This window comes from Lupinus angustifolius, chromosome LG10 (genome assembly GCF_001865875.1).
Source record: "Lupinus angustifolius cultivar Tanjil chromosome LG10, LupAngTanjil_v1.0, whole genome shotgun sequence".
Taxonomy (NCBI): domain Eukaryota; kingdom Viridiplantae; phylum Streptophyta; class Magnoliopsida; order Fabales; family Fabaceae; genus Lupinus; species Lupinus angustifolius.
Window position 1 is genome coordinate 6160514 of NC_032018.1, and position 26236 is coordinate 6186749.

Genomic DNA, 26236 nt, shown 5'->3' on the forward strand with positions numbered 1-26236 from the left:
AAATATATTTTTAGAGTTGTTGATAAATTTTGTAACAAAAAATAAGAGCATTCATAATGGTGCAACCTATTTTTCGTTCTTAAATGAGTCACAGTGATTATTTTATATTTGTTTACACATTCCAACAATTTAAGCAACTTAAGTTAAAATCATTTGCAATGGTGCAATTCTATTTTCGTTCATAAAAGGACCTCACAAACCTACCTCATATTTATATTATTTTTCGCTTTTACTTTATTTTATTTAATATTGATTTCTTCTCTCTCTTCTAATATTATTTTTTTCATTTTTTAATGTTATCTCAACTATAAGAATAATGCTTATTTTGTTCACTATTGCAAAATAAGCACAAGAATGGTTCTTCTCCAATGGTGAAATTGGAAGAAGAACGTTCTTATTTGATTATGAACTTAGTTTTTTCATCATTGTGGATGCTCTAATGAAGATACATTGACTTCTATATTGTTTGGATTTGTCTCCATAACATTCATGTTTTATTTAACTTAATTATATTTATCACATTTTTTGTTTAAAAAATTACATTTATTTCTTGTCCAAATGTGATCATTATAATGAGAGTATATAAATTAGAGAGTTTGTACAAGTGTAGAAAGCTAATTAATGATTTATGTAATTCTAGTGAAACTCAGAAAAAGTGTGATTGCTCAATATTAAACGTTTGGCTATGGTGATTGTAGCCACCCTTTTAATTCAACTAATCTGAGCTCGAGTCCGACATAAAAATCCACTAACAAAAGTTACAAATTGCTGATTAATTCGAAACCGAGGCATTAATTCAATTTAATCATTATATTTTTGTTTTCAATTTATAATTTATTAAAGGGTTTAACCTTGATAACCAAAAACAGGTGTAACCTTGAAATAAAAATGATCAGTATAGCTGTATAGTAGAAATTGACAAAAGGAATTATTACCGCTATAGTGTATGATGTGTTAAACTGTTAATATTTTTATTTTATTTTACATTATTCCATTAACAATCAATTATGTCCCCCGAATACATGGTTTTTATGCCTTGTATTCCTTCTACAACTTTATTGTATTGTCTTCATGCAAGGATATTCTAAAATAAGATTCATATAAACATGAGCAGTTGAAAATGTATAGCCAACAAAACAGTGAATTCTTTTATCGTCATTTTGAGACTACAAGACATCTCGTAGGAGATCTAACAATAGCAGTAGCAAAAACTATAATAACAAAAGCAACAAAACAATGACCACAACATCACGAAATCACGAAATCAATAAGACTAAATCAACCTAAAAAGTGTTGTTCAATTCAGTTTTTCTTAAACAATCGTTTATGTTCGATTTCTTGTTATGAATTAATCTACATATTAAAAAAAACATTTTCAATTTTCACTCAGTAATCATTTGTAATTGGAGATTAGGTTTATCTCTCTTTCCTTTTCACACAATCAATATTATAGAATTAAGGTAATAGATTGCTGAATAGAGTTATAACACTATAATGCACTGTTACAAATACTGAATAATCTATTGATATAAATTTAAATTTAATATTTTTCATGTATGGTAAACTTGCACTTCTAGAGTTGTACTTGCATAAGAATCTGTTATTGGTGGTTGGCTAGTTGGAGCCTTGGATGCATAGTTGTTTACTTATTTTGAAGGTTGTTGTGCCCTCTTATGTTATGTTGCAACCTCATTTTTTTGTTCAATAGAATGACATTGTGATTTGTGTGCACTAATAATTTATTAAATTTTTTGATATGCTTGTTTTGATTTGTGTTTGAGTAGTCTATGGGTATAAGCGGTTCCGATTTAAACCGTGAAACCGATGGAACCAAACTGAACCAAATCGTAAAATGTGGTTCGGTTCAGTTTCGCAGTTCGGTTCGATTATTTTTTTAAGGAACCGTTTATGTTCGGTTCGGTTTATGGTTTTTGAAATTTAAGAACTATTGGTACCGAACTGAACCGCATATTAAAGAAATATATACTAGGATCAGGGAAAAATGTTTTATTATTGTTTAAATTCTTCAACCAATTTTCTAGCTTAAATTATCAATTTTTGTGTGAATTGTAGTGTTATATATGTTACTAAATTATTATTAAGTTAGTATTATATATGTTATTAGTTACTAAATTGTTTCCTAGTGTCCTATGATTTGGAACATATTGTCCAACTTTTGTGATATTGAGTTTGAAACTAACATATATCATATATTGTTATACATGTATTGTTACATGTGTCACTAATTATGAAATGTAAGGTTACAATGTAACTATTATATATTTTACTAATTAATATGTATGTTACTAATCATGAATTGTATTGTTATGTATGTTATTGTTATGTATGTTACTAATAGATATATATGTTACTAATTGTGAACTGTAGTATTATATGTGATAATTCGGTTTTTTTCATCATCAATTACATAATTATTATACATATTTATATATGATTGGCAATTTTTTTAACATTTATATATGATTCATAATTTTTTATAATAATAGTAGTAATGTTTATCCTTTTATGGATAAATAATATCTCTTGTAATACATTTTGAATTTTCAATTGATCTAAGATTTTTTATAAAAAAGTAAATAGATAAACCGTGGAACCGAACCGAACCATTCAAAAACGGTTCGGTTCAGTTCTTATAGCTAAATTTGTGATTAATTGAGCGGAACAAACGATATGTTTTTCATCAGTTGAGTCATTAAAAACCGAAAGCAAGTAGAATTTTTACACCCTAATGTTTGACAATTATCCATATGCATGTGTTTTAAATTCTGGAATCACCAGTTTATTGAGTGAAATGATAATTGGAATTGGCATGTAAATATATAATGCCGACTAAAATATAATTTGAAGTGTCTCAGATTTTTTTAATGAAAAAACATGCAGATGGGTATAAAGTGAATCAAACCGAACTATTCACTGTCGATACAGTAACTCCACACTGAATTGCACTATAAGCCACACTAAATCATGCCCTTATCCTCAGTTCCTAAATTACACTAAAAATAACCTTACACAAACGACTACACCTGTAACTATAACAATAACAACAATACCAAAACCAACAATACATTGCCGACGTAGGAAACTGAAAAAAATAAGTTTTTCCGCCATTAGAGTTGGACTCGAAAGGGAAAAGTCCAATTTTTTTCTTAAATTATTTGAGGATGATATTGCATTAGTCCAATTTATTATATTCCCCAACTACATTGTTTCCATGCCTAGTATTCCTACTATTGTTATATTGTATTATTTTCACGGGGGTTACAAGTATGAGCGTGAATGTATGAAATCTCACTCTAAAAACATGATTTTACTTAAATTCGGTGGGATAGCATGCAGGGGAGGAAGGTGAATGTTTCAACAATATAATTCTTATTTTAAGAACTACTGGGAACAATAACAATTATGGATCTGAAAATTGAAGTATGCAATAGATTATATTAACCTTTGGCTTGTCTGAACATTGTTTAACTCGTAAGTTCGGAACTTCCTGCTTCTTTTCATATTTTGGATCTTAAGTGTGGTTTGTTGCAAATTATGGTATACGTATTTGCATGTTTGGTAGTGTTGTCTATTTCACATAAAGTAAAAGTTCTAATACGAGACCGCTCATAAATTGAACAATGTTGTGTAGACAAGAAATTGGTAACAAAAACAAAAATTTGAGTCAAACATGGAGTCTCTCTTATTCCCAAGTTTATCAACATACATAATATCGTTCAACAAATAAGAACATGCATATTTCAGAAGGAGATGCTAGTCCAACAGTAAAAAATTTCTTAGTGACTTGAAGCACCATAAAACCTGCATAGAAACGTGACACACCAAACACAAATCCTATGTGGACATGGTAGTATGGCAACATAATGTACCACAAATTGCTTATTATAACATAGTTTAGGATCCAAGAAATAATTGATCTTCCTACTTTGTCCACCACAGGAGGAAGTCCTTGCGCCTATTGATCTTCTTCTGCAGCTGGAGGAGTCCATATAGTAAAGCTTCAGCAGTTGGAGGACAGCCTGGAACATAGATGTCAACAGGAACAATCCTATCACATCCTCGAACAACAGAGTAAGAATAGTGGTAGTATCCACCTCCGTTAGCGCAACTTCCCATAGAGATAACCCACCTAGGCTCAGGCATTTGGTCATAAACCCTGCAACAAGTTTTCATCATCAAGAAGAAAAAAGGTAAGTTTCATAAACATGGTGGCCAAGTCAAAGACAGAACATGAATCAAGTTCTCAGGACTAAAATTAACTAGGGAGACATAATTAGAAATTCAACCCTTACAATTCTACAACCTTTTCTCTTACTACACCCTATATTCCTTCCCATCTCTCTCTTACTTACGTATCTTATCTGTCACTATGTCTCTCTTCTCTGCATCTATTTACATGCCATTTTGGGGTGTAAGATGAGCACTTTCCTTAAATATTCATTTGAGGGAAGGGGGAGGGAGGAAATAATTTAAGAAAAAAACAAGCTTTAATTATTAACTTTTCAACTCATCTACAGTGGAAATATCCAACACCAACAAGATGAACTGCCAGTATTACAATAGATATTCTACAGAATGGGAAAGTGTAATTTAGACAGTTGAAAATCTCTTGCAATTAAATTAAGAAATTGTAGTCCTACAAGTGGGTTACAGAACTTGGTAATGTTCAGGAAAAAAATATGCATGGCACATAAAAAATGGCCAAGCAAGAATTTGGTTATGCAGAGTTCAGAAACATGAGTAATCCGAAGCACAGACACAATCATTCAATCATGAACTATGTCCAAAATATAGGAAACTGGAACCAACAGCTATCTCATGCTCTCAAAAGACATGTGCCATTATGCATACTCAAGCTGGACTGGGACAAATCTCCGCACCAACATTACATTGCAACATTAGACTCACAAAAATTTTACAACTTTGTCTGGAACAGATTCTCTCAAGTTAAATTGTCATGACAAGGTTGTGTAGAAAGAGAGACAATAATGACCTTAAGTAGCGGAACCTCTTAAAACCGAAAGACGCTGTAATAGTCTTTTTTATCAATTTCTCTCACAATTCCCCCCAAAAAGATGTCATAAACTTTTAAATAACAGGAAAAAATCAAAGCAAACTAGAAACTTCTACAGTTCTACCACCTAATGCCACTTTCCCTACACTTTGATCACTCACACTCAGAACTCATACTCCACTTTTGCCCAACTATCCACTTTTCAAATACTACCTTTTAAAATAAAGGTTTGGTGTAAAGGAAGAGAAACATGGTAGGTTTGTGGTTACAATAATTCATTCAGAGTTATGAATGAGCTATAAATGTTTTGAAATTGGCCTCTAGCCAAGTTCAAGGTGGTCGATGATATGGTAGGTTTGTAATTGTAGATGTTAGACGTGGTCATGGTGGTCTCAACAAGTCCATTTTCTAGGTGGTAGATTTGGCCAATAGGTTTAAGTAGTTAGCTGTCAATAATTCAAAGATTTACCAGATTAAAGTTTGGGTTTGTTGGCATAAAAGACATAATTTCAATAGTCTAAACATTTCTATACATTTATCTTACCCCAATGATTTTACCCTTTTTTTTGTTTATATTATTTGTCATCAATCTTGAACACTAAGCATATTCTATTAGGATTAACAATGTTTCTTCAAAAACAATTTAAGAGTCTTCCAAGTATTACAAATTAATCTCAGATTTCATTCATCATTCATCAAGGATAAAGATAAGAATAGGACATACAAGGCATCAAAATATGGACATATACGACCCTTCCCTCCTTTCCCAATTCTGTAAGAACCCCCAATCACCGAGTACCACATTACAACACAAATACACAATCTCACAACTCGCAAGACAAGCTAAATTAACCAATCTGCACTAATGAGATAATTAATCATAATATTAAGAGTGAATACCCAAATCCATCTCCAAAAAAATAGATCCCCCAATTTAGTCCATCATAAAAAATCACAACTACGTCCCTGTGAATCTCAAATGCCAGTCAAATTAGTTTTTCCAGAAAAAGCTTTAGGGACACATTAGTCCCTACCAAGCATTATTTTGTCTATAATTTGAGTTCCTTGGCAGGATTTTAAATCTAAGCATTTCATATCGAGATTCCGATTCTTCTCCACGGCCACAATTTAAAACATCATTGTACCAAATCGGAATTTTCATTTCCCAATAACTCAGAACTCACATAAACAAACATTCCCAAAACAAAACCCTGAGAACAAAAAAACGAAATGAATAGAGAAAAATCATAAGAAACGAAGATTACTTTCGAAGAGCGGGTGCCATCTTATTGGTGAGAGTACCAGCAACAATCATGCAATCAGATTGACGCGGGCTGGGCCTAAAGATGATACCGAATCGATCGAGATCGTAGCGAGCGCCGCCAGTATGCATCATCTCCACGGCGCAGCATGCGAGCCCGAAGGTCATGGGCCAGATGGACCCACGGCGGGCCCAATTCATGAGGTCGTCGACCTTGGAGATCACGAACTCCGCCGTCTTTGAGATCCCGCCGGGGGAGGAGGTTGAAGGAGGTGGTGGGCGAGCATAGGGCGTGGTGGCGGTTTCAGGGGAGAGAGATGGGAGAGTGGTGTGGAGGGAGAGTATGCGTTGAGAATATGGAGCGAGTTGAGGGAGGCGCGTGGCGGTTTTTCTTAGAAGAGCCATGGCGGAGAGAGAGAGAGAGAGGGGTTTGTGTTCGAAGGCTTCGTTTTGTATATACTCTTTAAAAGGAGAAAACGATATGTTAAATTTTTGTGATCGGTTAACGTGTCAATTAGCGTTCCATACAAATTATCCAAACTAACTTAATTCGTGTTTGTGACTGAAAAATGGAAATGACCATTATGGACTAGATAAATACCAAACAGAGGTGCTTTTTCATATACTTGCAATTGCTATCTCTAATTAAATTCAACAACTATATTTGGGATCACAAAAATAATCATCTTGATTATAATCGCAAAAATAGTTATGAGTGGAGGTGATTATCATGATATTTACTCTATGAATACCAGTATATTTAAAAAAATTAATTAAATACCTTATATATTATATTTATTATTATTTTATAATATATTTTAGTGATTAAAATATAACTATAAATCTAACATATAGATAAATTTTTTATTTATGGAATAATTATTTTATATATTAGTTATTATAATATATATATATATATATATATAAACTTAAGGATTCATCCTTTCATGCTTCTAGCTTGAAGTAGCTACTATGTTTATCTTGTGGTGTCTGATTTTCTAGTTTTCTAAACCCTGGATTTTTTGCTGAACTCTATTCCTCTCACCATGACTATAAAAGGAACTAATAATTCCAGAGTTGATACAAACGACAATTCGTTGGATTTGGCTACAAAGTTGCTTCATCTAGCATGGCATCCAACGGAAAACACGCTTGCCTGCGCTGCTTCAAATAGCCTTTACATGTATTATGCGTAAAAGCCTCCTTGTAATCAGGTGAATAATTACCATACAAGGATCACAAGTTAACATTGAATGTGATGGATCTGAGATAATGACACACTCATACTCTCTTCAAAGTGATTAATGGCCTGAGCTCTCTCTACTCTCATATGGGCACTAATATTTAATTATTTTGTTTTTATATGTCACCATATTTTTTTGGGGGGGGGTCAAAGAAAATGTAATAATACATAGTTGATCTCTTCTAAACTCTGCCCAGTCTTCTCAAATAGTATAACACCATCTTACAAAAAAAGATATCAAAAAATCTAAACTATAATTACAGAGCTCTCCAAAGTAGGAAAACTCTTCCAAAAATCAGCATATGCTGTTATAAGTGGCAAGCACACGGTATTCTTTAGTAAAAGGCGAAAGAATAGTTCGCTTTGTGCTTACCACACAGCTCTGCGACTTAAACATATAGTAGCTCTTACCTTTTATAATATTATCACTAGGCTCCCCCCAATATACTAGACTATGTGGGCTTAAATTATGAAAACAAAAACACAGTTCTCACGTTGATGCTTCCACACTTTGTCACAGTTCTCCATCATCCAAAGATCTCACTCTCATATCTTTCTTGTTCCAGACTTTCAAAGCTACTCTTCCTTTAGCCATATGATCTTCTTAGTTAAGAGGGTAGTCAAGGCATGAACATATATAGCTTAAACATACGCACATTTCTGTTATCAAATATGCCTTGTTGTATTACCTACTTGATAAAACAAAAAGTAAAAAATCTTCATTATCCTGTTATGTTACCTTTTCACCATCAATTGATATTAAACCTTTGATTGTTCACCATGCTTGTATGGCTTCTATGGTTGCTCTTCATTTCCTCTGACTCGACAAGCCTTTCTTCTATCCATCTCAGCATACATTTCCTCAATCATAGGTTTCCATAACCGAACACGAGCATTTATGAACCAGTTAGATACCTGTCCATCCAACCATAGATATAGATCAAAGCACAATAAGGAATAGCAAGATGTTTCATAAGTTGTGACTATAGTTAAGGGATACATTTTCATAGCAGCAATAGTGGCATTTCCTTTGTGAATAAGGACCTATAAGAATAATAAATTGTAACAAAAATGAAAGACTAATAAGTACCTGGCTTCTTGTCAAACCACTTTGGACAGAAAGTAAAGATTTCTCTGCATCTTTAGGATACCTGAAATGAAATCCACCATATGAAAAATAAAAGAGAATATCTACATTTAAGGTAGCTCAATGCACAACTCTTAAACTCAATAAATGTTATGCTCTAATATCTGATGATTATAGTACAAAAGAGAAAGATGGTAGCTATGCTTAACATTATATCTTCCTAGTACAGAAACTCACGGATGAAGGAAGTTCCGAAACATCCAAGCTCGTAGAACCGTGACAGATGTTTCTGGCAAGCCCTTTGTGTCCTCCATAACTGATTTTTACTTTCCAATTACTGTAGAGCCCATTGCTTTTGAATGAATGAAGTTTCATCAGACCATTCCTTCTCTTCTGAGCATGAATTGTTAAAATCCAATCCCATGGCAATAATGTGATGGCTAATCCTTTCTCTCAAGTCTTCGTATAGACGAGAGATTGTTTGAAGAGCGAAATGAGCAAGGATGTTCGGATCTAGCTCAGTAATGGCATCGAATGGAGATACTACAGTATGTATCTCATCCAAACACTGATTATATCACTCGTCAAGCTGAGGTAAAAGATTATCAAAATCAGTTTGTTAGAATGAAAACTTTCATGTATCAACATTACAGTTCAACACTCCAACTTCACTCATTTTATTTATCAAACCGTTGTTCTAATTCAACCAGAATTGTAGCTGATACTGTTAAGCGTCAGGAAAAATTGGCTGAAGCGAAAGTTGGTAGTTATGTAGTTAGTCAGTTGAATTAGAACTGTTTGGCAAAACTAGAGGTAAATCAAGCACAAAATTGATAAATGACATGTAATAGCTTTCAGTAGAATTAAAGGGCAAAAATGAGAAAACAATCATTTGCAACTCTCAACACTAACTTATAGCTTTCTGAAGCTATAATCTTCCTTTATTTGGTGTTCGCCAAATAGCTCCACAAGAATTTTGACCAGTCAATAAGCTATGGTGTACGAAATCAGCTATAAGCTAGTGTTGCCAAACAGAGTCTAAGACCAAATTATTGTAAGAGTTAGCACTGTACCAGCTGTAAAAGTGTCAGGAGTTGAGATTTGTTTGATTCAGCTGCATATATATACAATGGAGAATCTGCATGACCTTCAGACATAGCATCTTTATTGTGATTATTTATCACTATCCTTGTCTTAGGTGTGAAAGCCGAAGTTGATTTATTTCCAGCTACTCTAACACCTGCAACTGAATAATTCATCTGTTCTAGATTTTCAAATGAATATACTGCAATTTGAGCAAGTAATTCTTTGACAGCAGTATTGCTGCCGAAAACTGGACATGTCTTTCAAACTTCTTAAGAGGAAGTGTATTAGCCCAAACATCACAACACAAGCCAAACAACCCAACATCCCAGCCAAATGACCAAGCCAAGTTGACTGAGAAAATTGCATCAGCCATGCACCAGCATGCACCAACCTGACGGAGGATCCTGCATCAGCCACGCACCAGAGATGCACCAACCCAACCGAGAATCCTGCCTCATCCACGCAACAAAGTTGCATCAGCCTGACCGAGCAAGGCATACCAAGCACACACCCTCTCACCACGACATCACCACACCAAGGCACAATAGACGTGCATCTAGACGCACCAAACAATATGCACCAAGGCGCATCAGTCAACCAAGTTGGGACACCAGATTGTCAACTTGGCCCATACACCCCTATTACTTGAGCTACAAGTTACCTTAGCCGTTTTCACCCATTTCTATATTTAAAAAGTTAGTTAAATCTTTTATTAGTTAGTTAGCTTCTATAGGCTACTTATATGGCTTGTTATTGTATTAAAAAACATATTGGAAATTACTCTTTCATTTTTGGCTTATCTTCAATAAACGTAGAGGTATTATTCATACTTGTATCTTTTTCCATTCTCTTCTTCTTCCCCACTTGACAAGGGGAGTCAAATTCTTCTTCCTTCTTCCTTTTCTGTTAAAGTGCAGCTGCACTTTGAGAACCTAGAGAAAGAAAGAAACATGAAAAATAAGCATTGCCTGATTAAGTTCCAATGCAGACTATAGCTAAAAGCAGAAGCAGAATGGTAAATAAAATTAGACATTTCCATCTTAGCCATTAAGCAAAACATGCCAAATAAGGCTAAGATCAAAAGTTTACGTTGATTCCTTCTGCATGAACAGAAGAAGCATTATTTTAAGTAAAGTATACAAAACACAAAAACCAATTTTCTTTTTTAGCAGATCCCATCAATATTTTCACTATATAGCTTATCTCTCGCAGTTGTAAACACACAAAAGCTCCAAGTATTTTCCATTATCTGTCTTATCTGGTCTTACAACTACAAAACATCAACCTGAAGAAGATTTCTTAAAGAAGAATGTTCGTTTAAAGGCTAAAAGAATAAGAGAAAACAAAAAAGGAAATAAGAACAATGCTATAGGTACATTTCCAAAATATGATCATTTTCAAGCATATGGAATAGACTTTGTTGGTATACAGCCTACATATTAAAAAAATTATATTAGACAATAAGAAGTTAGTGTTGTGTAAAACAAATTATTACAAATATCAAAAGGTAATTATATATTTCTATTTATACTTGTAATGATATTTTTATCCTAACCAAGAGTGAAGATAGTCACTACTTCACAATAAGAGTGAGCACCAACCCTTACTAGAGCATGAATTAGACACTATTTATATTACTCGTAAATGCTTTACATTTTTCTCTCTTACATTAATTATGAGCATAGAATAACATTTGCTTAAATAAATTACTATTAATTTTTTAACAAATCTTAGATCAACCCACTAATAAAATTTGTTTCAATCTACTTCACCCCAAAATATGCATTGCAATCTATTCTATTTCTATTAATATCAAAAACGTATTTCTTTTATAGGAAACAAACATGTCAAAATATTGGTGCTTACATGTTCCAAAAGATTAACAAACTAAGCTATGCGTGAGTGTTGCAGGGGAAATAAAAGAGAGAGAAAAGTTATACATCATTAATAGGTGGGAAGAAGATTCTTTTAATTTTCTATCCATTTCACCTCTGATGATTAAACATTTTAGAATAAAGTATTTCATGCAAGGAGATAACTCATTTCCTCCCGCCAATGAAAGTGTGACATATGTACTATTTTGTTTAATTTTAAAAATATTTTTATAGAAAATAATTAAATTTGATACATATCATGATTTTGGTGGCTATAGGAGATAATTTATCTCCTTATACTAGAAGATAGAGCTGGAAACGAGTCGAACCAGAGTTCAACTCGGTTCAACTCGATAAGGATTGGTCTACCATTCTATATGTAGATAGAACATGGTTATCAAACTGCAGTTTTTTTTTTGAACTGCACCTTCACTCGATTCATGAAAAACATTGCTGATTGCACAGTGCATTGTGCATAGCACCGTGTTCTCCAGTTAAATAACATATGTGGCAATTGCATTCAATACATACCCATCTCAATTTTCAACCACTCATTCATTACTGGCTCGTCATCACAATTTCCTAACAGGGACAACTGTGCATTGATGTTGAAACACCAAGGTATACAAGACAACCTTCCATATTTTTGTCTACATGTGGCTTTCTTAGAATGGAGATCTAAGGTAATTTTGTTCATCGGTTTCTATGAAGTTAGATGCTTACAGCAGTGGAAGCAAGTGTGATCAAAATTTATGCACCATTTTTATACCGATCATGCTAGTAACTTTTAAACAGCATATAGTGATAATATCTTATTCATCACAGGAATCGTTCACCCCTTATTTACAAGCTGTCCAGTCTAAAAAAGATACACAAAAATTGATGTGAATAACATAACTGACAAGCAATATGAGGCTTTAAATGTAGAGAGAGAATAAATCTTTTTTTATACACAAACAATACGTATCAATTGCTGTGCGCCTAAAACACAATTAATGGGCACATATGCTTGAAAGGAAATATCTAATACAGGGAAACTACACTTGCATCAGGACCCAAAAATACTAAGCTCCAGGAAATAAACAGCTATTAAGATTACAAACCATATCATACATTTATGACATCCCCAACCAATAAAAAATCAAAAAAGGAAAAAAATGAATGTAAAGTGGGGTAGTGGAATGAAAATCTCCCTCGTAGCTTCATCTGTATGTCTTGTCAATTGGGTGTTCTTCCACTCCTTTATCTTTCCTCTCCCCTTACGGGGTTCGGATGAGTTGCGTAGGTTAGTATTTGGTCACTTAGTTATTAGTATCCACCGTGGAAAAGGTTTAGTTGATTCTAGAAAAATGACAGTTATGTCAATTTCTTTTTAACATTGTGCAAAACAATGGAAATCCCCTATTCTGGTGCAGTATTAGGAAACATGAGATTCATGGTCCATCAAAATTATCCGCTGCTTGCCACTGTCTGTGCGGAGGTTCTCTACCTTAAATGATGCAATCTACGTTCAGACAGAAAAGACGAGATATTCCGAATAAAAAACAAGACATTAAACAAAACAAAAAGCATTCCAGTAAATTAATTAACTTCTACGAGTAAGTGATTACCTCCACTAGACTATCAGGAGAAAACCACCTCAATAGCACACCAAGATGCACTACAGCAGGAATCAACTTGAAAAGTAAAGGAGTTGTCACCTGCAGAAATGAGCTGATAAATTATTAAGGGGATTATGACTGCATAATAATAGTAACCACTGTACTGAGTATAAAGCTTCGAAACTGATTGCAGCAGATGATCCATAGAATTCAAGTTACTGAGATTTATGTGCTTGGTGAACTTCTTGTTACAATCAGAGTTAGTATAACATTCATTTTAAAAGTTTATTTTAGATAAAGGAACATTCATTTTGAATAATGAACATCATAGTATTTTTTGTTGGACTCTAGCAATTTCTTTGCACTGGTTTAAGGCTAGCAGCTAAATGTGTGTTAATTTATGTTCTCCGCATATCCCAGCAACTTGAATAACCTTTGGTGTTTAACATATCCACTGCTCGCACTGTCACACAGTGGTATGGGGCAGTAATAAAAGATTACACAAAACTTAACATTGTCCTCCAACTTATCATTCAGCTAGAAGAAAGAAACTTATGAGAGAGGGAATTGTTTAAATCCTGGCATGATAAAAATAAATAATGAAGGAAAAGGTCAGAACTTCTGTTCAGAATGAAGTTTGCATAAATTATGTTCTTCAACATCCACCATACATCAAAGACTAAAGATATAGGAAGAACATGGGCGAGTTATGGATCCTAGTAATCGTTAATTCAAACAGATAAAAAATATTTCATACCAGACTAAGAGCCGTGGTCCCAAGAAGTAGCAAATATAGTTTTCCCTGAAATAAGCCAAATATCAGAATCATAATGGCAGGTAATAATTCAAATTTTAAGTTCCAATCTATATCATCATGTATAGGTTTAACAGATACAGTCATTTGCCACTTTTGTACATAACATTAGGCATGATTGTCTTTAGAAATAATTAAGTCGTTGAACGCTTTACTGAAAGCCATTTTAGCACTAACCTCAACTAGTTTAAGGTTAGAAGCACGACTGAGAAGAACAAATGCAAATTCTCCTATCTGCGCCAGTGACATTCCAACCTATACATGTGCATGAATTCAGGTACGTCAACCATGGAGATAATAAAAAGACAACATTGTAACCTTCAGATTACGAAATAAAGCTTACAAGTATTGAAGTCTTGTTATTGTAACCAAATCCTTTCACCACAGAAGCAATTATGATTGTTTTTATGACGATCACCAAAATTACAGATGCTACCAAAATATCAACATGATTCCAGAGAAAATGAACATGAATCAACATTCCAATGCTTGCAAGGAAAAGAGCAGCAAAAAGATTGCGGATAGGTTCAATCTGCAAACAAAGTGAACAGCAAGTGTCAAATTTCTTCCATAAACTAAACTTACCAGTACCACCAAGCATTTCAGTTAAGAGTCTAGGTTCATGAAATTATCAGCAAATTTGTCAATTTTCATAGAAAATGCCAGATTGGGAATAATGACTTTATCTGGTCCAAAAGCAAATTTTACAAATATGCCTTCAATAATCTTGTAGCTAACCGAGAAAGAAAATTAGTTGCCACATGTGAATAATACGGACCAAAATGGCCCATGGATTTGCATGAATTGAATCAGAACTTGTCCAGCACAAACTGGGAAAATGTGTGCACGTGCACATGTGTATCATCAACACTGAAAACTAACCACACACTAAAAGGTAATATACTCTGACCTTGGCCGATGATAAAAATATACATACATTCTCTAACACCAATGTTTAGAATCTATACATGCATTTAATTGAATACATTAAAAGCAACATCAAAGCATGTCAACATTCAACTGATATTTGTGCTGAGGCATTCATACCACATTCCTTTTCTACATTTTGTATATAGCCTTACCTGCTCTAGTGTATGTTGAGCCAGATCAGTGGTTGCGATCATCACTCCAGCAGCAAAGGAACCTAGTTCTAGACTTAGTCCCAGCTTATCACTACACTGAAAACATAAAACAATCAGATACACAAATTCTTCATTAACAATCAACAGTAAGGTAATGAAGAAGCAGAACAAGCATGTATTATTTTTGAAACAATTATAAGGTATTTAGGTGCACAACTCATTCCATAGGAGAACTACTAAGGCGTTTGCACAAAAACCCAAAAAGAGAGACAAAGACAAAAGGTTAAACACAAATGAGAAAGGAATTTCCTGCCGACACAAATCCAGATTGCCTTTGACACCACATATATCTTCATTTTCTAGAGAACCATTAATTACAATCAAACGGCAGTTCCCATATGCGAGGCAGAAGGGCTGCTCAAAAGGAGATAATCCTTTCCTCTATTTTGGCATTTTAACAACCACTTCACAAGTTTCTTACTTAACTTAATTATTTTTGTATTAAAAAATTCCTTTTACCTGATATGCTTCCTAATAATAAGCATAAATCTTGAGTGGCGGGTTAGAAATAAAAACGAGCATTAATAGTTCTAATTAAGCATGTAACTAAGGACATTCAGAGAACAAATATTTGCAATTTATCAGCATTAATGATTTGCAGAAACTGTTGATTTAGTGGTCATTATCACACCCTGTGAAAAATATAGCAAAGTACAGAAAATATACAAGCATTTGTAGACTTATATTTATAAAACAAATGAAAAAACAAAGCATTTTGAAGATATACACAGAAACTCGGGCAGGTAAAATTAGGCAGGAAACAAACCCAGGCTACAATCAAGCAGAATGCAACAGACGCCAATTGATAGAGTTCATTTGTCTGCAAAATAAGATAATCATTCAACGACTCAGACAAAAATGTATAACCAAATGATGGAAATATTTAAAGAACCAAATTACAAATTTCCAATTCAATTCCACAATCCTTTAAGAAGAAAAGGAAGCAACCACTTCCACAGGCAACATTTTATGATTATCAATAAAGTGTGATAATAGTATGAACCTGCGATGATAGGCTTATCATCAGTTTAAGCAACCATGGTAAACAAGTGCGAGACAATATTGACAGAACAGAGAGGAACGCAATCAACGTCACCAACCTGGAATAGGAAAGGAGTATCATGTGATGTCAGATAAATACTCCAGCGCAAATGCCAAGTAAAAATTTAGAAAAGCGGCTAAACACTAAAGCAAGGATCACAAAAGGCATATCAAGTAATTATCAGCAACACTAGCTATTACAACAATATTTAAGCACCTATATATCCTTTACTACTTTAAAAAGCCACAACTTAACCTTTTACTACACAAGTTCCTCTTTTCAAGAATATCAATTAGCATTATTTTTGTTTTTGTGCACTTTAGAATGCCATCTCATTCCTTACCTTGACTTCGACAGTTCGACTATGCAATACATAAGGGACACTAACTATATTTCTAATTGAACATATAATTTAACCATACATTTAATGAAAAATTTAATTTTTATCCATATCTTGTTAAAAGACAAGAAGGATGCACGAGTTTATCTTAATTTTTACTTGGGCAAGTAATAATGAGAAGAAGAAAAATACAAAAAGAAGGGTCATGAAATGGAAATATTAGTACAACATAAAGACTTTTGAGGTTCTATACTTACAGCTTTGTCATGGACAACACTCCTTGAAAAACACCTGAGGTGCCACCCAGAACTGGGAGTAATGCAAAGAGCAACCCAACAGCACAATCCTTCAAGGAAAAATAATTTCACTAGACTTAGATCACTTGATGAAGGTATTTAGGGTCTATATCAGCAAAATAAAGTACAAAACAAAACAATAATATAGGAAAAGCAACGACTAAGTACCTGCAAAATCAGGGTCCCAATTGTGACTTGTCCATGAAGGGCATTAGTAGTGTTCTTCTCCATCAAATACTTCAAGACCTGGACCAAAACAATGTGCATTAGAAACAGAAAATTGATTATAGACCCTGAAATGCCTGAGTCTGAATCTACAATTTAAAACATGGGAAGGAGTCAGATCAGTTATGATGTCATACCACTGCTGTTGAAGACATAGAAAGGAAAGCACCAACGAAAACCCCTTCTGAAGCATTACCACCACATAACTGCAAAATGGCATCCAATCAGAAATACAACAATGACAATGTCACGTTGCAAAAGGTCATTGTGTAAATCATAAAAATAATCAATTTATGAGCCTGTCCTCTTTTACTTGATATGAGTATTCTGTAACTAATAGGCAAAATCATTAATATTCTCTAATTAGCAGGTCCCAGCTCATTAATTTCCTAAGCTAGAGTAATTTGTTTAATAGTTTCCTGTGACTTTCAAGGATTTGTTTACTTATTGTTGTACCCTAATCTTATGCACATCTCTCCTATATGAAGAGACTACATATATTTTAATGCTGCCTTTTCCATCTATGTCACTTGCAATTGAAGTAAGGAAAAAACTATTCTAATAGCACCAAACATCATGGATCTTGTAAAGAAAGGATGGAAATATTTTTCAGAGAGATAAGCAATCCAGAAAGAAAGATGGTACGAATTAGAATGCAGAAACTAATAATTCATCCTTTATTATATTCCTGAATCATTTCCACTATCAGTACATAGCAGTTTCAAACTAACAAATTTATCATCCTTGGGGACTGTAAGTGAAATTCAATATTCCCAAAGAAGAAATCATTCATTGAATCAACATGGATACTAAATTTATAAAAAAAAGTCGATCCAGTACATGAGGCTCCCACTTAGTGGGGTATGGGGAGGATTTATATGTATGCAGCCTCATCCCTGCAAGCATAGAAAGACTTTTCCAGGATTTGAACTCATGATCCATGGTTACTAAGCAACAACTTTATGGTTGCACCAAGCTCACCCTCTATGCATATTAAATTTAAAATTAAAAAAACTAAACCTTCCATTTGATTTGGAAAATGTTAACACATGGAAAAACATTTACCACATAATCAGATAAAGAAGCAATCAATTCAGATTAATCACATATATGGCAACAGAGAACAAGTGCAAGATCCAAATGTTGTTTGATTACAGTTTGCATTCCAGAATCTACATTAAGCCAAAGGATAAAAAACTAGAGTGGATTACAATAATTAAAAACATACCGACACAGTTAGTCCACACATGCACATAAATAGAAAAATCTGAAGTAGGCCTCCTAGAACAGCAACAGATCGAACAACTCGAAGCTGCAAACATGTAGGTGTAAATTAGGGAAATCAAAGATAATTACCACAAACAATATAAAAAAATCAAAAGAATAAGCCAACCTTTGTAGCAGAGAACTCCAGTCCCAACGCAAACAAAAGAAATATTACACCAAATTGAGCCACAGTTTCCACCTACATATGTGAACAAATTACTGAGACAAATAGGCTTGTATTCTCTCACTCAAGCAGGCACTACCACACTAGGATAAGTTAGTAAGATTTATTTTACTTATTTCAGTAATATAGTTAACTTTGAATGGCTTCAAGCCATCTAAGTCCATTGGAAACTGTGATGTAGAGAACAAGACAATTAGTCAAATTAACGGAGACCCTTAGCAAACCAAAACAGCAATTCCCCCCCGCCCAGCTACTTGGTCTGGTTCGAGCCATTAGCACTGGCACCTCGATGAAAAAAGCAGTGAAACACAAGGTGACGCATCACCTGTAGTGGCCAGAGGCTACAATGCAACTTCACAGTGCTATAGCACCATAATTGTCTGTAATTGACTACTCTACCCCCTTCAAAGTGGTCACAGCATAGAACCCCAGGTTTCTTATTAGTTGGTATCAAAGCTGCCAGGAAGGAAGGTCAAGCAATGGCTATTGACATGGCTTTAGACAATAAACTTAATGCCATTACCAAAGCAAAAGTTTCGCAAGAAGATGGAAGAGCTGAAGTTACCAACGTCTCTCACTATTTGTGACTCCCAAGACACAAACAGGAAGAGGGTGGCCCAAACTATAATCGAAGAAGACAATCCCTCTAGGGAAAGGGAGAGTAAAGGATTATGCTCTCCCAAGCATCACCTTTACCATATGATAAGACTACAAGTTAAACTAAAACCTCCAGGCTCCAGCAGCGAGTACATAAACAGAATGTAATTTGGAGTAAAACAGAAGTTCTAGCTAGCACATATCAAATCAAAGCCATTAAACATGTATTGTTACTTGTTAGTTGTCTTTTCTAAAAGACTTCAGAATTACAAAATGAAATCTAACTAAACTGAACTTTAACTGTGTACACACATAAAAAGATAATTACTTTTTTTGGATATAAGAAGCAAGTCATTAATGATCTACAGATACCTGCACCATTTCGCTGATGAAGTTAAAGCCACCCGGTCCAACTATGGATCCAGCTAGAAGATACCCAGTAATGACCTGTCAAATTATTGTCTGAGTTAATGCTGCAATAGATTTAATAGAAATGATACTAAGATAGCATTTGTCAAAACTAAGCTTAGAACAAGAATATTCAGACCGGTTGTCCAGCAAAAGCAAACGCAACGCCACCACAAGTTGCCGAAACAATAGCAACTACCAGGTCTGAAATCAATCTATAGGGCAGTATTGAAAGAAGTTCTCATCAGTAATATAATCAATATTATGCTGAAAACAAAAAGGAAAATAAGCTTACTGTGCATCTAGCTGCAGCACCGGATACTTGGACTTAAAGTTAGAAATTATAAAGACATTGTCCTGAAAGAAGATGAATAATTTATACACTTAGAATTTTCAAAACTTAACTGAATACCAGCAAAAAGTGAAAATAACATTAGCTATCTCACCTTTCGATCTATCAACTTTGGAGTCTCTTCAGCTCCATTGTCACTGTTGAATACATCATGAAGCTGAAATGACCTATAAAGTTCAGGGTAGGGAAACAAACTTAGCAAGACATACAAATAAAACCGTGTCATAAATCAAATGCACCATATTAAACAACCAATTTGAGTAAGTGGGGATACACTTAAAGTACTAATGTACAACTTTAAATTCGTACTTATCATCTTTTGTGTCATTCTTCTTTGACTTGACTCTGGCCACAGTTTCCAGAACAGCCTGATCAACAAATAAAGCAGGAAGAGAAACTCAGCATATTATCAAGCTCATAGAATTATGTAATATAAAGGTAACATGAGACTATATTGACATGGGAACAAAACCAGATTCAGCGCCAACCACATGAAATAATAAACATTTCACTTAAATTAAAGTTTACGATATCTGATTCAATCAAACTAGTATGTCATGATTTGAAATCGAGGGTTATGGTAGCAGACCAACCTGTTGTTCTGCTACACTGTTGTTGAAGCCTCCTGCTTCCGGTACTGCTGACATTAAGGGGCAGAAGAACAAGCTAAAAGTTAAAATGGATCTTACATTTATTCATTTCTATATCCTATTCAGCAAAACTAAAATTATGGATTCTAAATAAATTGTTTGAGATCCTCATAAATCACTTCATACAACAACTAATCTGAGTCGAGCCATGAAACATGACAAAGCTATTCCCGTGTCAATTGTTTATATTCACAATACTCGAATCCAAGGCCCTTGGCCTTGTTTAAGGGGAATCGAGCTCCTTGCCACTCAAACCAATATGCTTTGGTTAACACTCAACACAATTTAGTTTTTCTATTGATTTCTAAATATACACAACTAAAAGTAGTAATATGAAATGAAAATTAAAAATGAAGTAAAACCAATAGATGCAACACAATGATTGTGTTGGTAACATGAATTTAACGAATCTGCTATTTCCGTAGCAAAATGTAATCCAATAACAACTCGTATTTATAGATCAGATCGATAAACTGAACAAAAAATAAATTAAATTGAAGAAGGAAGTTAAATGAAAAATCCAATTCGGAAATTGAATTTAACATCATAAGAAGAACGTAGAACCTTCGTTTTGATCGTTCTCGGGGAACTCGTTCTCGAGAGCACGATCAATCATGTCGGCGAAGCTGTTGCTTTTGGAGACATTGGTCGACTCGGTCGCGTTAACGAGTTGAACCAGATCCGACTCAGCGGGTCGAATAGCGAGCGAGGAATGAGGTAGAAGAAGGAGAACGTGGAAGAGAAGGAAAAGAATAGATGCTAAAACCAAGTGAAAATCACAAGCACTGTTGGATGATCTCATTGCTACCCCCGGCGCAGGTTAGTATCGAACACTGAATGCGTGGACGGTGGTGGCTTATCGCCGACGTTAGGTGACGGCACACTTCGCCGGAGAGAGAGAGAGAGAGAGGCAGTTAAGAAGTGGAAAAAACGAGGACCGAAGAGGACAAGGAGTGTGTGATGAAGGATCGATTCATTATTTTTGCTATATTAGTAGAAAGGTGTATTATTCAAAAGAGTATTTTTTTTTTGTTAGTAATATTAAGGATATTCCCTTACCTTATCTCTTATCTGGTTAAGGAATTACTTCATTTTGAATTTGGGGTTGTTCTCTTAACAAGTGTATCCTCCAAGAAATCGAGTTATTTATTTTTTAAATTTTCTTTATCACTTTTTTATCAACTAAATATTAGTATAATTGCATAAGGTATATCAAAGGATCGATTTCTGGTATTAAAACTGCCATGAAGGAAGGTCAAGCAATGACCATTAACAAAATGGACAATCACACACTTAAACAAACTCTTATATAAATATTAATTTAGAATAATGTTTTTTAGTGGAATACATATTTTTTTCGTACTAACAATGATATTTTCTTACTTTTTTGATAAGGAACTAATCTTTTCTAGAGTTTGTGGTTGTCATCTCAATAAATGTCGTTTTCAGGAGTTGAACACTCGATCTTGAGGATCCAATATACAACTAAGTGAATATCTTTCACTTAAGTATAAAATAAGTAGAATAAAAAATGGTGCAATGTTAAATTAAATATTTTATGTAATATATGAGCATATATCTTTTTTTTATTTCCTACAGGTATCCTCGCACTATAAGCAATATTTCTGAGTTGGGAATATTCATAAGTACATGTGGCTAATTCTCTCAGTGAACATTTTTCATCCGCAAGATTCGAATTCGTAACTTTGCTTAAAGAAAATCAAGCATGTATCACTTAAATCAACGTCCGTTGCTTATTCATATATGTTTGATTTGGAACAACCTTATTTTTAAATTATAGAATATATATAATCACATTGGGAAATTGGTTATAAATGCACTAACAGCATATAAAAGTTGTATATTTCCATGTTCTCTTGTTCAATAAGATAAATTGATCCAAAATCTATTTTTTATTATTATGCCACATTAGACGTTTTGACTTTTGACTACGGTGCCTTTGTTTGTGCTGCTGTGAGTATATACTCTTTTTTTCTATCTTATCGTTTTTGCATTTTATTCATAACTTTTAAATATAAAAAAAACAGGTAGGGTGTATTATATTTTTTCTAAATAAATATATGTTTAACGTATTCAAATTATAAGTAGACCAATGATGTTGGTTCAAGTGGTACAGGTTTGATTCCCCTTAAGCAAGAATTCGGGTCTTGTGGATGGAAAAAATGCATGTTGGGAGAGTTAGCTCCACGTACTTGTGAATGTTTTCAACTCGGACAAAATTGCCTCCAATATGAATATACCTATGGGAAACAAAAAAAAGTATAAGTAGGAATATTTGCTGTCTGTGTAAAGGAAAACCTCAACTGATAATATATTTTATACATTCTTTCCAAAATTTATTATATATTATTCTACTGCATCATTTATTATTCATGTTTAATGTTAATAGTGTAAGATAAATGAATGATATAAAATTTATTAGTTATATCAACAAGACATTAATCAAATGTGTAAAACTCAACTAGATTTTAAGATGATCAAAAGTTTAATGTTTCGATTTCTCATATGACATTTGTCAGATGAACAATCATATATCCAGAAGAGAATAATTTCTTATATATTAAGTGATGAAATACTATTCATAGTACCCCAAAAATTTATCACACATTATTTCATAAGTAATACAAATAGATAATAAATAATATATTATACATGCATTAATGATATTATATTATTCAGGAATAATGATAATATATTTTATACATTGTTTCCAAAATTTATTAGGTATTATTCTACCATATCATTTATTATTCATGTTTAATATTAATAGTATAAGATGAATGAATGAATGATGCAAAATTTTATAAGGTATATCAACAAGACATTAATCAAATGATGTAACACTCAACTAAATTTTAAGATGACCAAAAGTTTAATGTTTCGATTTCTAATAATGACATTTGTTATATGACGAATTACGAAGAAGAGATTTATCCCTTATATATTAAGTGATGAAATACTATTCATAACACCCAAAAAAAATTTATTACATATTATTTGCTGAGTAATTCAAAGGAATAATACATAATATATTATACATGTAGTAATGATAGGATATTACATCTTATTTATGTGGGCATAATTAAATGAAATATTTAATATATATGCAAAGACATTATAAATGTTTTTTTACCTGTCAATAAATTATACACCACTAATTTATTAACAATCATTAATTCTCAAACTAAAAAAATATAAATTAATTGTGGATAATATGCTGACAATATAAAAAACTTTACACAGTAAACAGATTTTAAATGTAACTAATATACTAAATATATACTTGACAGTTGGCATATGGCTAATGCACTCTTGTCACCACTTGGAAGTCTGTGCCTGAGCAATGGAGTGCATGGACCTACACGTGAGACCCTCCCAACATTTTTTGCCACTTTTCGTGGGAAAGGTTGTCAAATTTTTTTCCTTTCAACCGTTTTATTTTGTTTTTGTCATAATAATTTTATTATTGTATTATCTATTATTTATATTTTATTATTATTGATTTTTTTAATATTAAAAATAAATACTAAATAATATATTGATTATATATAAATATTTATATTAACAGTGTATAAATATTATACTCTTTCAAGAATAAGCTTAGATTTGAGGCTACAAACAAAAGTTTCTTTTTCTTAAAGATGGTCTCGTTTTAATGTAGATTTTATGACTAGGAGAACATTTCTTTATTAAAGAACACTTGTTACGTAAAAAACTAAATTAGTTATTGCCTAAACAGATAATAGTAATTTATCTATAAAAAATAGTATATATACTACCATATAAAGATAAACGGTTGTAACCAAAAAAATATAAAGATAAACGGTTAGTTTTTTTTCATTTTGGGATAAAAATATCAATATTTACATATTCCTATCACTGCAAAAGTTTTTATGAATGCGAAACCAAAGGGCATACTGATAAATTGTAAATATAATTTATATATCTCAAATTTCCTCATTTCAAAAGTTATCACTAATCACACCAACTTTTTTTATTAAAATATTATTATGACTACTCAATAAATCATTATTTACATCTATCTACTTTCTAATTTTCCTAAAAAATCTATTAACAATATAATAAAAAAAACTCATTCATGCCACATGTCACATCCTCCTCACATGTTTTTCCTTCATGCCATATGTCACATTCTCCTCACATTTTCCCATCTTAAAATGTTCTAAGTTATTAAAAAATAAAAAAATAAAAAACTCATTTATGTCACATGTTATTACTATGTACCTTCTCACACTATCCTTACTTTTTATATATTTTATATATTAATAATTTAATAATAATTAGCGATCAGTCTATGTTACTACTCCACCAAAATTGAGTGTTTACCGTACCTATGTTTTGTTGTGTTAAAATGTAATAGACATTGAGCATTAGACGAGATTGAAATCATTTTTCACATCCAAAATATTTCTTTCCACTAATCTATGTATATTATTTAACGTTTACTATTAATCTAAGAATAATTGCATTGTTACACCTCATCAAAGTGTTGTAACACTTTTCCAATTGAATTTTAATATTTTAGATTCTTTGAATTTTAATTTTTCTCTATTATAATTGAAAAATCAAATTCCAAATTGAAGTTTTTTATAACTTTTAAATATATTTTTAATAAAAAAAAACTAATTTAGTATAATGATTTGATTTCTACCTTTTCATTAAAAAAATCGTATTTAAAATTGAAAAAATTATTTCATTTTCTATAAATTTTAAAATATTTATTTTAATAAAAATAATATGGTATCATTTTCAGACTTTCACTTTGTTATTTCCATTAGAAAATTCAAATTAAAAATTGTCATTTCTTTTTCTTATGTGATTGAATATGCAAATACACAGGTAAGACGTGTATTCTTAATAATGTGAATGTAGAAGTAACATGTCGTTTCAACTATGCGAATGCATGAGTAACATGTTTTTTCTTAGTAATGCGAATGTACAAGTAACATGTATGTTTTTTAGTCAGGTGAATGCACAGGTCATATGTGTTCTTAACAATACGAATGCACAAGTAACATGTGTTTCTTAACCATATAAATGTACATTTAATGTATTATTAATCTTGCAGCAAAGAAATGTTGCCCCACGCATCGCTAATGCACGGGTATCTTGCTAGTTGCACAAATGAAAAAGTTGTCCATCATCACTTCCACCTCTCCAATAAATTACAAATATATTATCAGTCTCGTCCACATATAATTTAGTCACGCTGGGAAAATTGGGGGATATAAATCACAGATTTCATGTTAAGTAGATGAAATGACATAGTATTTTAGGTATCATTTATAAGAGAAATGTAATGTGTCACACAACTATGACAAATACAATATTGTATGAGATTGAATATAGAGTGATAAAATATCTATAAGAGAAACTCAATGAGTAAAGACATAAAACAAGATAAGAAATGCAGGGTAATTGCTATTATAGAAAAGAAAAAAGTAATACTAGAATCACGTCTGTCGTCTTATATAGTTTAAGTATATAAGAAAGGGCAATCTTAACACCTTACTTGGTTTGCTAAGGAAATAAGAGGAAAGAAAATTTAATGAATGAATGTTGAAGGAAAAAAAATAGTCGAAAGTAAAATATTTTTTTAATTGTTTGATATGAAAAAAGAAGGAATAGAGAAAGGAAATAAAATATATGATGACATGATTACAAATATATGCAATTACAAATATATATATA

The 26236-nt window shown here is 32.7% G+C and overlaps 2 protein-coding genes and 1 pseudogene across 6 annotated transcripts; all 3 read right to left on the minus strand.

Moving 5' to 3' along the window:
- LOC109357983 lies at positions 289-10170 on the minus strand (annotated as a pseudogene).
- On the minus strand, positions 3669-6769 carry LOC109358169 (NADH dehydrogenase [ubiquinone] iron-sulfur protein 7, mitochondrial-like). The gene is made up of 2 exons (XM_019602245.1): positions 6301-6769; positions 3669-4177 (listed from the first exon to the last, which is right to left on the minus strand). Exons 1-2 carry the CDS (start codon positions 6699-6701, stop codon positions 3943-3945), a joined length of 636 nt encoding a protein of 211 aa, XP_019457790.1. The 5' UTR covers positions 6702-6769; the 3' UTR covers positions 3669-3942.
- Positions 12514-21498, minus strand: LOC109358168 (K(+) efflux antiporter 6-like). Of its 5 annotated transcripts, none has more exons than XM_019602242.1 (20): positions 21068-21498; positions 20447-20493; positions 20163-20221; positions 19948-20020; positions 19797-19858; positions 19641-19716; positions 19466-19540; positions 18440-18511; positions 18275-18358; positions 17184-17252; positions 16990-17067; positions 16783-16871; positions 16147-16243; positions 15910-15963; positions 15084-15179; positions 14345-14533; positions 14179-14256; positions 13945-13989; positions 13197-13286; positions 12514-13075 (listed from the first exon to the last, which is right to left on the minus strand). In XM_019602242.1, the coding sequence occupies exons 1-20, from the start codon at positions 21303-21305 to the stop codon at positions 13004-13006; spliced, it is 1743 nt and encodes a 580-aa protein (XP_019457787.1). In that variant the 5' UTR covers positions 21306-21498; the 3' UTR covers positions 12514-13003. The 5 variants fall into 5 exon arrangements, with proteins under 5 accessions (XP_019457787.1, XP_019457786.1, XP_019457784.1 ...); XM_019602241.1 differs by having other exon boundaries at positions 12514-13090; positions 20447-20490; positions 21068-21497; XM_019602239.1 differs by having other exon boundaries at positions 12514-13090; positions 21068-21497.

Excerpts from the sequence above, each read along its gene's own strand:
- LOC109358169 (XM_019602245.1), bottom strand. The coding sequence starts at position 6,701 with ATGGCTCTTCTAAGAAAAACCGCCACGCGCCTCCCTCAACTCGCTCCA. Across the intron at positions 4,178-6,300 it reads ATGGCACCCGCTCTTCGAAA|GGTTTATGACCAAATGCCTG; the intron begins GTAATCTTCGTT and ends AACTTGTTGCAG.
- LOC109358168 (XM_019602239.1), bottom strand. The coding sequence starts at position 21,305 with ATGAGATCATCCAACAGTGCTTGTGATTTTCACTTGGTTTTAGCATCT. Across the intron at positions 18,359-18,439 it reads TGGAGTTCTCTGCTACAAAG|CTTCGAGTTGTTCGATCTGT; the intron begins GTTGGCTTATTC and ends ACATGTTTGCAG. Across the intron at positions 14,257-14,344 it reads ATAACAAGACTTCAATACTT|GTTGGAATGTCACTGGCGCA; the intron begins GTAAGCTTTATT and ends GCACATGTATAG.